Genomic DNA, 12,314 nt, shown 5'->3' with positions numbered 1-12,314 from the left:
CCCAGGCATCAGAAGCCCTTTAGCCCTTAGTGAGAGCTGCCTACAGGAGCCGAGACTTGAAAATATGCCTCATGCTTGTCTTGTCCCTAACACTTAACAGATATGGTCTGATTTGCTCTTCATTACAACCCTACGACTTAGGCAGGGACTTACTCTTCCTGCCCAGGTGGGGAATCGGAGGCTCAGAGAGCTTAGATGTCTTGTGCAAGGTCACACAAGGAATTAGCGGTGGACCCAGGACTAGGCCCAGAGGTTTTTTGCATAGTCCTGTCCTGCAGTGCTGAGTGCTCAGCCTATTGTCAGACACAGAAGTACTCAGCAAAAGCTGAATGCCTGATGAGAGAAGAGGGAAAAGGAAGGAAAGAGGCATAACATGGGGGCTGCTGGTGAGCTCCTATTACTCCTCCTTCTCCCTCCATTCTTCTCCCTCGCTCCACACCTCTCCCATTAACAAATGCTGTCTATTTCACCTCCTAAATAGCTTGAATCTATCTACTTCTCTCCATCCCTGTGGTACCACCTAAGTCCAGGCATCATCATGTGTCCTCTGTATTCCCGCTATACCCTGAGAGCTTTCTCATTGGTTTCTGCACTTCCTCCCCATCTTGTTCTCCTCCAAGCTGGTCTCCATAAAGCAATTATTATGATTATGTTGAAAACCCCTCAATGCACCCATGTTCATAGCAGTGCTATTTACAAGAGTCAAGAGGCAGAAGCAACCCACTGACAGACGAAGAGATAAACAAAATGTGGCATATCCATACAGTGGAATATTAGCCTTAAAAAGGAAGGAAATTTCAATACACACTACAACATGGATGAACCTTGAGGACACTATGCTCAGTGAAATAAGCAAGTCATAAAAAGACAAATAGGCCGGGCATGGTGGCTCTCGCCTGTAATCCGAGCACTTTGGGAGGCCGAGGTGGGCGGATCACAAGATCAGGAGTTTGAGACCAGCCTAGCCAATATGGTGAAACCCCGTCTCTACTAAAAATACAAAAATTAGCCAGGCATGGTGGCAGGCACCTATAGTCCCAGCTACTCAGGAGGCTGAGGCAGAAGAATCGCTTGAACCAGAGAAGCAGAGGTTTCAGTGAGCCGAGATCGTGCCACTGCACTCCAACCTGTGCAACAGAGTGAGACTACATCTCAAAAAAAAAAAAAAAAAAAAAAAAAAAGACAAATAGTGTATGATGCTGCTTAGATGAGGTACCTAGAGTGCTCAGATTCATAGACAGAAGGTAGAATGGTGGTTGCCAGGGACTGTAAGGAGGGAGAAATGGGGAGTTATCATTTAATGAGTACAGAGTTTCAACTTGAGAAGATGAAAAAGTTCTGGAGATGGATAGTGGTGATGGATACACGGCACTGTGAATATACTTTTTTTTCTTTTTTTGAGACAGGGTCTCACTCTGTTGTCCAGGCTGGAGTGCAGTGGCACAATCTTGGCTCACTGTAGCCTCCACTTCCCAGGCTCAACTGATCCTCTCTCCTCAGCCTTTGATGATCCTCCCACCTCAGCCACCCAAGTAGCTGGGACTACAGGTGTACATTAGCACGCCCAGCTAATTTTTATGTTTTTTGTAGAGACGGGGTTTTGCCATGTTGGCCAGGCTGGTCTCGAACTTCTGAGCTCAAGCAATTCAACTGCCTTGGCCTCCCAAGGTGCTGGGATTTCAGGCATGAGCCACCATGCCCGGCTGTGAATATACTTAATGCCACAGAACACTATACTTAAAAACGGTTAAGATGATAAATTTTATGTTAAACATGTTAAACGACACACACACAAACAAACACACACACACACACACACACACAACTTCCCATTGCTGTTGGGATGAAGGCCAACATCTGTGATATGACCTTCCAGCTGCATGCGGTGGCTTACGGCTGTAATCTCAACACTTTGGGAAGTTGAGACTTGATCACTTAAGGCCAGGAGTTCAAGACCAGCCTGGTCAACAGGGTGAAATCCCAACTCTTCTAAAAATACAAAAAATTATCCGAGTGTGGTGGTACACGCCTGTATTCCCAGCTACTCAGCAGGCTGAGGCACGAGAATCCGCTTGAACCCAGGAGGCGGAGGTTGTAGTGACCCAAGGTGGTGCCACTGCACTCCAGCCTGGGCACAAGCAAACAAAATCCAAAGTCCAGCTCCCCTCCACTTTGCAGCCACGCCACTCTTCTTCTTCTTCTGAATTTTCTAATGTGTTTTGTTCCTTCTGCCTTGGGGCCTTTGCACATGCTGTTCCCTCTGCCTGAAGCACTCTTTGCTCCCTTCTCCCAGTTAGTTCCTTCAGTTCTCAGCTCAAATATGACTTTTTCAGAGAACATTTCCTTGGCCTCATCTGGGTTCCAGGATCATGGTTCCTTCATGGGACAATCTAAGCTGCATCATAGGTCTCCTTTCTGTGGGACTCCATCCCCAGGCCAGACATCAGCCTCCCCGGAGGGCCGGCCATTCTCCCAATACCCATTGCCCTGTGTCCCTGCAGCTCACAGGCGCGTTCCCTCCACTTTCCCCTGTTCTACAATTTCTGGCTCTGTGGAGCCTCCTTTCAAGGGGAGATAACTCCAACAAGGGGAATGGAGGGAGTTAGTCTTTGTTAGTTAGAAAAGGACAAATCCATCCATGGGTGATAACTTGTGCTTTAAAGAAAGAACACTATGTGTTTGCTGGAGAATGAGAAAATGAACTCCTCAGATGTCCAGACAGGGTGTTTCCAGAGGACACTGGTCAGCCAGGCCCTGGTGGTTAATGAAGGGTTCTCTACAGACAAGGAGCTGCTTCAGAAATGGAAGCAAGGTGGATCTCTGAAGCCTGTATTTAACATCTCCCCTCTCAACCTGCTTCCCCCAGCTCCCATTCATACTCACGTGGGGACCCCTGGGCTAGGGGTAGGGGGATCACCTGGATAATCCTAATGGAGCTCAGATCCCACCTTCTACAGAAAGGCAGACCTGTGATTAGTGCAAGAAACACCCTGTACTCCCTGACAACACCACGATGTCACTGGCTTAGCACAGAGTGTGCCAGACTCCAAATGTCAATTCGATGCTGTGATACCTAAAAATCAGTCTGACTTAATGACATAGTGTGAACACAGTTTAACTGCCAGATGTACAGCCCCAGCCTTAGACACATAGGCTGAACCCCAACACCGAGGCAGAACTGCGGATTGATACCTTTGCCCCAAGGACGAAGTCTGAGGGCCCTTAGACACGCAGTCGCAGAAATGATTAGGAGATTGCACGGATGCTAGACTCCCGGCTGTGCCCCTTGGTGAGCTAGACTAGTGCCAGTTATTTGACCTCTGAGCCTCAGTTTTCTGATATGTAAAGGGAAAATAATAATGGTACCTACCTCATAGAGTTGTTGCAAGGATTAAATGAGTTAATATATATCACATAGGTAGGATGGAGTCTGGCATACAGTAAGTACAAAGTGAGTATTTACCGTTAATATTTTTAACCTCTCAGTTTCAGGGTCCACACTGGAAAATGGGGATATTAACAATACCAATAAGGAGGCTGGGGGAATTAGCCTGTGAGACAATGAATGTAAGGAACATGGCATGGAGCCTGCCCCATGGCACATGCTCAGTAAACACCAACCATCATCCTGTTGTTTCTGCCTGGGACCCCAGTCCTGCAGTATTTAACATTTCAGAAGCTCTAAGTGGGCACTCCTTCCCAAGTCTCTCTAAATGTTAGCAAACCTCAAGCTCTGGTCCCAGAGCCTTTCTCTTCTCTCCCCAGGTGACCTCATCCAGGCTCAAGCTTTCTCCTCCCTCCCTTCCTTCCTTCTAGATGGAGTCTTGCTCTGTCACCCAGGCTGGACTGCAGTGGCGCGATCTCAGCTCACTACAATCTCTGCCTCCTGGGTTCAAGCGATTCGCCTGCCTCAGCCTCCTGAGTACCTGGGACCACCAGTGCGTGCCACCACGCCCAGTTAATTTTTGTATTTTTAGTAGAGGTGGGGGTTTCTCCATGTTGGCCAGGCTGGCCTCAAACTCCTGACCTCGGGTGATCCGCCTGCCTCAGCCTCCCAAAGTGCTGGGATTACAGGTGTGAGCCACGGCAGCCGGCCCCAGGCTCAAGCTTTAGATGTCATCTACAAGGCCCACCTCCTGAAAGTGTAGCTCCTATCCTGACCTCCCCATGAAAGCCCAACTTGACACTTGAGTTGGCTGTCTCTGTGACATCTCAAACTTGATATGCCCCCAGTAGAAAACTTGATCCCCACCACAGCCCACCTCTCCCTCCTCCATCACATCAGTTATTGATGCCACAGTTCACCCAGGCTCTCAGGCCCAGAGCCTGAGACTCTTGCTCGCTCCTCTCCTGACGCCTGCCCTCACCTCCCACTTTTCCCCTTGCTCATTTGGCTTTGCCCACAGTGACATCTTTGCCAAATCTGTCCCTATCAGAGGCCTTTGCACTTGTCACTCCCCTTGCAGGGAACACCTTCCCCCAAATATCTGCATGCCCACAGTTACCAGAGCCCTTCCCTGACCATCCTGTGTAGATAGCAACATTGTCATTGCCCCTACCCCTTACTCAGCTTGATTTTCTTCATAGCATCCCCACCACCTATTTGTTTGTTTGTTTATTCACTGTCTTTGCCTGTCTATCCTCCTTCACCAGACTGTAAGCTCCATGAAGGCAGGGATTTTTTTCTTTTTCTATTCCGAATCTCTACTGTCTAGAGCAATACCTGGCACATAGTGAGTCCTCAGTAAACATTATCTGAAGAAATGAATGAAGGTACTGCCCCTCCCTCCTACACCTCACCTACCAATTAGCAGCTTGGGGAAGTTGGAAGTCTCGATGTTGTGATAGTAGACCACGGAGGTGACAGCAGCCATGAACGCCATCCCGGCTGGCATGTACAGGTGGAGGTGGCGGGATTCGGTCACCCTGAGATGGGAGAGAGAAACAGACAGAATGGGGACGTGCTAAGTACTGCAATAGAGCAGCCCAGGCCTTGAATTCCAAAGGCTGAACACTGAACCTTTATAGCATCACTTTATAGGCTGCAGGGCCCTTTAGTTAATGGGCATATTTGGGATATGGGCTGGGCAGAGCTGCCAGTACATGGAGTAGAGCTGGGTATATGATCTGGAGGCCTTACTATGTGCTGAGCCCTAAGCACAAGGGTTGCTGGGGTCTCTTGAACAGTGCAGGGGCCTGTATGCCACAACTCACCCAGTGACAGCCCCATTTAACATGAACAGCATAAGTCAGCACTGGCACCCTCCCCAGAGGCTGTGATAACAAACTGATGAGAGTCAATATTTATGGAGCATTTACTCTGTGCCAGGCACTGTTCTAAGCATGCGATATATGTTAACCCATTTAATCTTCATTAAACCCCATCAAGTGGGTACTCTTAGTCTCCCATTTTATGGTTGAGGAAACTGAGGCACGAAGAGGCATTTCCAAGGTCACTGATTTTGTCTCCTCTCTCGGGATGGGGAATGGGACAGTCAATACCAGCTCATAGTCTCTTCACCTTAACTCACAGAGGCCTCTAGGTGGGTGGACTGTGGCCTGGGGGTAAGACCCAGAGGCAGCCAGAGCCTCCTCCCAGGCCTCCGTCTTCCCTGGGCCTGGTGAGGAGGGTCACCTTAGTTGGTCGTGATCATGCCCTTCCACAGCTCCCTCCTGCAGACAGCAAAACCCACTCTGCTCAGCCTGGAACGAAAGGCCCAGGCTATGTGGCCTCCAGCCACTTTACCAGAGCTGCCCAGCCTGCCCTTTCTGCTCCAGTCCTGTGGTACCCACTCCATTCCCAGATGGCCTGCTACAGCCTGCTGCCTCAGTGCTGCTGTTGCCCACCAGGCTACTTCTATCCAGTGTGCCAAGGGTCCCTGCCCTTGAGAAGCTGATGGTATGGAGGGGGCTGCCATGCTCAGAGCTAACTGTTGGAGTCAGCAGGCTAGGGAAGTGATACTGCCGATGGACAGAGACTGAGAGAGCACAAAGAAGGGGGTGGGCAACCAAGGACAGCTTCCCAGAGGAGGTGGCACCAGGCCGGACTTTGACGGATACAAAAGAGTTCAACAGAGAAGGAGGAAGGACATGAGGAGAGCCATCCTGTGACCTCAGTGGGTCTGGTGGGACTGAGGTGCAACTGTAGAGGCAATGTGGGCTGTCCATCAAAGAGTATCTTCCCCTCATTCTGTGCCAGGAGGACCACAGGTTTGCTCCAGCAGCAATGTACCCAGCCACAGGGAATGGATGGTGATTGGTTTAAGCAGCCATGCAATTCCATACTCCTTTGCCAGTGTTGGTCCACATATTCTGGCCAGTGAGATGTCAAGAAAAGAATGATCTCCGTCATAAAGGAAAGGCATGTCGGGAGGACGCCCTCTCTGCTCATGCTAAGCAATACCCGGAGCTAGGCAGCCACCTTGTGACCATGGGGAAGATAGGCTGACACACACAGAGGATGGTATGGAAAGATGGGAAGAGGCTGGGTCCCTGAAAACATCAATGAGCACCAAACCAACTTGAAAAGGCAAACTCCACATTTCTTTCTTAATGAAATGGTAAATATTGATATTCTTTAGTGGATATTCTCCAAAAAAGGTCTTCAAACTAATATAGAAGGTACAAGAGAGACAAGGCCAGAGACCAGTCATGAATGGCAACACTGGGCACAGCCAACACCCTTCCCGGGGATCTTCAAAACTCTTGCCTCTTTACTCCTTGAAATAATTTTGAAACACCCTCTACTCTCTCACACGTTTTTAAGCTGACATCTAAACATGTTTTATTATATGCTGATATGAATGCTTTTTTTTTGCAATAGGAGGTAGAAATGTTAAAATTTTATAAGATGAAATAAGATGAGGATTAACCATAATTGAACTAAATATTTCATGACATGACTTCATAGAATAGTTTTTAGCTGCTTTGTTAAATAATACACACTCAGTTAAGAAATTAGGTAAAGTTTTTGTACAGGCTTTATCCAGTGTATGGTGGTCTGGGAAAATATTGTAGTTATTAAAAAATATCTTCTTCACTAACTTATCCTGCTTTGATTGTTCTGAATTCAGAACATCACACACAGAAATAATACCCAAAGGAAGAGGGGAAGCCCTACAGGTTTAAGATGGCTTAATTAGTCACTAAATGAGGCTCACTCTAAATAAAATCAGGGCTGCCTTAATCAGCCCCCACTCCCACCTGCCCCCTAAATTTCCAGACAGCTCTGAAAACCCAGGCTGGATTAGACTGGGGGTATCACAAGGGTCTGTGACTTCTCCTGTCTGCTCTTTTCTTGCCCCTCACTCAGGCTTGGGGGTAGGAGCTCACAAAGAGCAGATGACAATTACTCAGCTTGAGCTGATCTGTGCCCTGGGGAGGAGATGGCCCTTTGCACTGAGCTGAAGCAGTGCAGCCACACACAGGAGGGGCTGCTGACAGCCAGCAGGAGGGCGTCCCTGGACTGATTCCAGTTAGTTTCCCACATTCTGGGAATACACAGTCTGCCCAGTGCTCTGCCACTCCGGGCTCTGCACCCTGTCCGTGCTCGAATTTCATCCTCCACAGCCCCATGAAGCAGGCAAGCCAGAGACTATGATGCTCGTTTCACAAGGTCAGAGAGCAGTCATGAATGGCCACACTGGGAGCAGCCAACACCCTGCCCAGGGATCTTCAAAACTCTTGCCTCTTTACTCCTTGAAATAATTTTGAAACACCTTACACTTTCTCACACATTTTTAAGTTGGCAACTAAAATGTTTTATCGTATGTTTATAAATGCTTATGAGGCCCAGAAAGCCTGAATGACTTGTGCAAAGTCCCATAGCTGGTACACAGCAGCAGTGCTCACTGAAGACCCAGGTCTTCCTTCTCCAAGGGCGGGGTGTCTTTCTCTGTCACCATCTGGTGAGTATTTCCCATCTGAGGGCTCGCTGTGGCATTTGTGCTACTTTGGATGGGGTGTAGGGGTGGGGGTGGAGGCAGACTTGTCACCTGCTTGTGTAGCAGTATGCCTTCTGGTGTTCTTGCTGGTCTAGGGACTTTAATAAGCAGAGAGAGCTGCTGCCTCCAAGGCAAGCAGGTATTTTAGAGATCACTGCTGAAGCCAGGATGCAGGGACATTGGGGAAGGGAAGGTGGGGAATGGGAGGGAGGATGAGGGAGCCTATCCCCTGCCATCCAACTACAGGAGCCAGGCAGCGCTGCAGGAGTGCAGTCTGGGTATAGTCTGATTCCAGCTCAGGGGGCGCTGGACCTCAGATACTCAAGCCAAATATCCCTCTCCTCCACCACTCCCTCTCCTGGCAGTCTCTCATCCTTGCTGGTTACTGGATTCTTCGTCAGTGAGATGGCTGCTCCAGCTCCTCTTCTGTCCCTGACTGCTGACACACCATTTCTGTCTGCAGTTATCGCTCACCTAGACTACTGCAGTCAATGCTAAGTCCTGCTTCTATTATACCTCTAGCTTCTCCCTGCCTCCAGCCTGTGCTGAACACCTCCTCAGGTTCTCACCTAAAAGTGTTGTGCTGATGACATCTCTCTTCTGTTCCAAACTGCTGACAAAATCCAACCCAAACATGCAGTCTGGGATTCACAGTCCTCCTGAGATGCCCCAACCTGGGTTCCCAGCCTCAGCCTCCATCGCCCCCCAGCCTGTGTTTAATGCTCCAGCCCCTGCGCTGCTCCCTAGCCCTGCCTGCTTTTCTCTTTGGTGCCTTTTCCCTTCCCTCAGGCACCACCAGTTCTCTCTCTCCTTCCTCCTCTGTGTGTCAGAAGCCTAGTCACCCTTCCAGACTCCGCTCCAAAGCCCTCTCAACCATGGAGCTTGCCCAACTCTGCCTTCCTCTCGCCTCCCAGAGTACTTATTTGTAACATGGTTTCATTCATTCTCCTAAGGACCCAATAAATGTTTATGGACTGAATAATGTTTATGTTTATCACATGCCTTGCACTGTGAACACAAAGATGAACAAGACTCAGATTCTAACTCTTAGGCCTTTCTGACTCTGAAGACAGTTTTGCAAATAGACATAAACTTTAACATACAGTATGATCTGTGCTGTAGCAGAGGTGTGAGGAGTGTGCTGTGAGGCCCAAAGGGAAGCTGGGCATGGGGAATGGGGCCAGAGATAGGTGGGGCTGACTGTGAAGACCTTGAATGGTGGGTTGAGGATCTGAGACCACATCTTCGAAACAGCTGAGAACCAAGGAAAGGTCTTATGCAAGAGTGGGTGGCATGGTTAGATTTTTTTTTTTGTTTCCCAAGAAGGTAACTCTGGCAGGTTGTAGAAGAGGCCTGACATTTTTCACTGGAGTTGTGGCACTCTAATAGGCTCTAGCATTATTTCACTGGGACTTGGCATGCAGATCCGTGTTCCCTCTACTCTCCTGGACTGATGGCAGGGCCTGGGACTCACTTGTGTCCAGTGCCCAGCTCAGAGAGGTTGGCAGATAGAAGACACTGAGCTGCTGGATGTAGTAACAAAAGACATGGGCTTGTGGAATGCAGGTGAGCTAGGATCTCCTTGGGACTTTCAGGAAGTACCCTGGAGCAGATTCACTTTCCTGAGTCCTCAGACAGTCACTCACCCATCAGACAGGATGCCCTCCGCAATCTCACACACCAGGACGAAGAGCAGCATGAAGGTCAGGATCCACCGCAGGTTGTGCCCAGGGAAATGAAGCCATGTGCTGTGGTGGATGTGCACCTTGGAGCTCTGACTTCCCCATCCTGCAGGGAGAGACAGTCAGAGGCAGGATGCCTGCCTACTTGGAGGAGGAGGAGGAGGAGGGTGCATGAACCCCAGAAAGGTGCTTGGGCATTGGGTCCATGGTGAGGGTGACACCTACACATGAGGATCCCCAAGGCTGGTACACACAAACTAAACGTCCAACTCATTCAGCCTGGTCCTATGCTGGTACCTCCCCCACCACACCTTTTTACTGAGACAAGGTCTTGCTCTGTTGCCTCTGCCGGAGTGCAGTGCCATGATCATGGCTCATTGCAGCCTTGGTCTCCTAGGCTCCAGTGATCCTGCCGCCTCAGCCTCCTGAGTAGCTGGGACTACAGGGGCACATCACCATGCCCAGCTAATTTTTAATTTTTTTGTAGAAAGAGGGGGGGGGGGTCTCACTATGTTGCCCAGGCTGGTCTTGAACTCCTGGACTCAAGCAATCTTCCCTGTCACAGCCCACCAAAGTGCTGAGATTACAGACGTGAGCCACTGTGCCCTGCCAAGGTACCCCATTATACACACTAACTTCTTGTGTGACAAGTCATCAGGTTAATAAACCGTTTGGCTGAGAACAGAGGGGTAAATGCTGTTCTTTTTTTATTTTTGACGCACATATGAGCACATATTTTGTATGTTTTATTTCTATTTCTAATTGTCTTTGTTAATAACTAGCAACTCTGCTTCTGCAGCAACCTCTTGTAAATCTAATTTTGTGACAATCTTTCCTTTCTTCCCCAAAGCTGTATATGAATTTTAAGATTTGCTTGTTTTCTTAAAGTGAATGAACACGTTTTGGGGATGCAGGGGACACTCTATGAGTTGATAGACTTGACTGGTCTGGAAGAGTCAAGGTCTTGGAGAGAGATGGGGGGGACCTCAGTGGAGAGGCACGCACGATTGTCCCAGCCGTGGCGCCCAACTTTGCAAGCAAGGGCGCCGGGGTCGCTGCGTCGGCGAGTCGGAGCTACTTTGCGCAGAGCCTGAGAAGTTGCGCTCTGGAGACACGTGCCCGGGTGGGGTGGCGGGGGAAGGGAATCCAAGTCCCTAGCTCTCGCCTCTCCTCGCCCAGGGCGCGGGCCCGGGACTGTCAGAGATCACGGACCACTGCGCGGCTCAGCCCGGTGAAAGCATAGGGGTTAGCTGGGCCTCCATCCCAGACTCCAAAGCACAGGCTTCCCTCATCCCTAGGCCCAGCTGCGGCTGACAGGGAGGCTGCCTTGGGGGAGGGGTGACCCGGCTCCCTAAGCTGCGCCACGGAGGGTGAGGCCCGACCCCTCTCCACTTCCCCACCGCGTGCTGAGACCTCCTCTTTCCCTTTTCCCCATCCCAGCTCTCGGCCCTGCAGAAGCAAAACTTGGTGATCCCATGGGTCACAAAGGTCCGCTGTGTTTGGCGCGGGATCGGGGGCACCGGGGGAATGAAGGGATGAGCTGGTGTGCGAGTGCGGGGACCGGCGGGCAGGACACAGGACAGGGGACCCCGGGAACTAGGCGGACGGCGGTCGCGGGCCGGAAGGGGACGCCGAGCGGTGCGGCGTGCAGCGCCTCCTCCTCCCTCCCTGCTCTCCCGTCCCCTCCTCCGCGGCTCGCTGCGCGCACTCACCAATGAAGAGGATGGGGAAGGTGATGAAGAGTAGGAAGACGTGCGGCACCACGTTGAGCGCGTCCACAAAGCAGCCGTTGTTGAGGACGCCCTGGTCCACCCGGTAGGCGGCCGAGTGGTTCTCGCTGCCGCAGAAGGCCAGGGGCATGGCGGCGCGGGCGCGGGCTGGGCTCGAGCTCAGCTGGCTCCGCTGGCTCCGCGCGCCTGCCGCGCCTCTGTCCCTCGCAGCTCCGCCGCCCGGCCCAGCCGTCAGGCCCCCGCCCCCCCGGGCCCCGCCCAGCCCCGCCGGCCTCCCCCTCCCTCACCCCGCCCTGCTCCACCACCTGCGGGGCCGGGGGGCGGCGAGGAATCCGACTGGCCCTGCCACGCTTGCGCCCACCTTCCAGATGTGGAGGCGCGTGCTCCCAGATGTTGCCAGGGTCGCTTCGTGAGTGCCCTGATGCACGCGTACGCTGGGGGCGAGGGGAAAGGCAGGCTGAGATGGGGAGTGGGGTGTGGGCACACTGGAGTCTGGGTGGGAAAGGAGGGTGGGGCGTGCAGAAGAGGAGAGAAGGGCCCACAAGGCCTGGAGTGGGGGGTTCAGGGTCCCGAGTGTGAGTTCACCTGGGCGTGGTGCGGATGGATGTAGTGAGCCGAGGGATGGCGCAAGTCTCCACCCAACATGGATGAGAAAAGTGGGGCAGAACGTTACCTTGTGGTGGTGGTGGGGGGTGGGGGTGGGGCTTGGACATTTTCAAAAGTGGTCCCAGGTGGGTCACTCCTAGGTACTGCTTTACAGCGTATCTGGCACTTTCACACAAGGGATCTCCCAGCACTCTTGCTAAGTACAGGTTCTAATCGCTTCCAATTTTCTGATGGGGAAACCCAAGCTGCGAGGGAGCTGAAGGGAGGCCGGTAACATGACTACCCCAAGGTCTCAGTGCCAGCAAGCAGGGAAGCATAGCTTGAACCCAGCTCCTCAGGTCCCCCGTCCTCAC

General features: G+C 51.4%; 1 protein-coding gene across 13 annotated transcripts in view; it reads right to left on the bottom strand.

Annotated features, from left to right (window-relative positions):
* ABCC8 (ATP binding cassette subfamily C member 8) overlaps positions 1–11,554 on the bottom strand; it is an 85,613-nt gene extending 74,059 nt beyond the window's left edge. For 11 of the 13 annotated variants that reach the window (XM_054525869.2, XM_054525872.2, XM_054525863.2 and 8 more), the window contains exons 1-3: positions 11,338–11,547; positions 9,590–9,731; positions 4,805–4,926 (exon numbers count right to left, since the gene is read on the bottom strand). In XM_054525869.2, coding sequence (XP_054381844.1) covers positions 4,805–4,926; positions 9,590–9,731; positions 11,338–11,485 — 412 coding nt within the window. In that variant the 5' untranslated portion in view covers positions 11,486–11,547. Of the gene's footprint in view, positions 1–4,804; positions 4,927–9,589; positions 9,732–11,337 lie in introns of all 13 variants that reach the window. The other 2 variants (XM_024255698.3, XM_024255697.2) reach the window with 1 other exon arrangement.
* Positions 11,555–12,314: the final 760 nt, after the last annotated feature.

Source organism: Pongo abelii, chromosome 9, assembly GCF_028885655.2.
Source record: "Pongo abelii isolate AG06213 chromosome 9, NHGRI_mPonAbe1-v2.0_pri, whole genome shotgun sequence".
In the NCBI taxonomy this organism is placed as follows: domain Eukaryota; kingdom Metazoa; phylum Chordata; class Mammalia; order Primates; family Hominidae; genus Pongo; species Pongo abelii.
The sequence above is the reverse complement of the archived record's forward strand: the minus strand, read 5'-3'. Positions and strand labels throughout refer to the sequence as shown.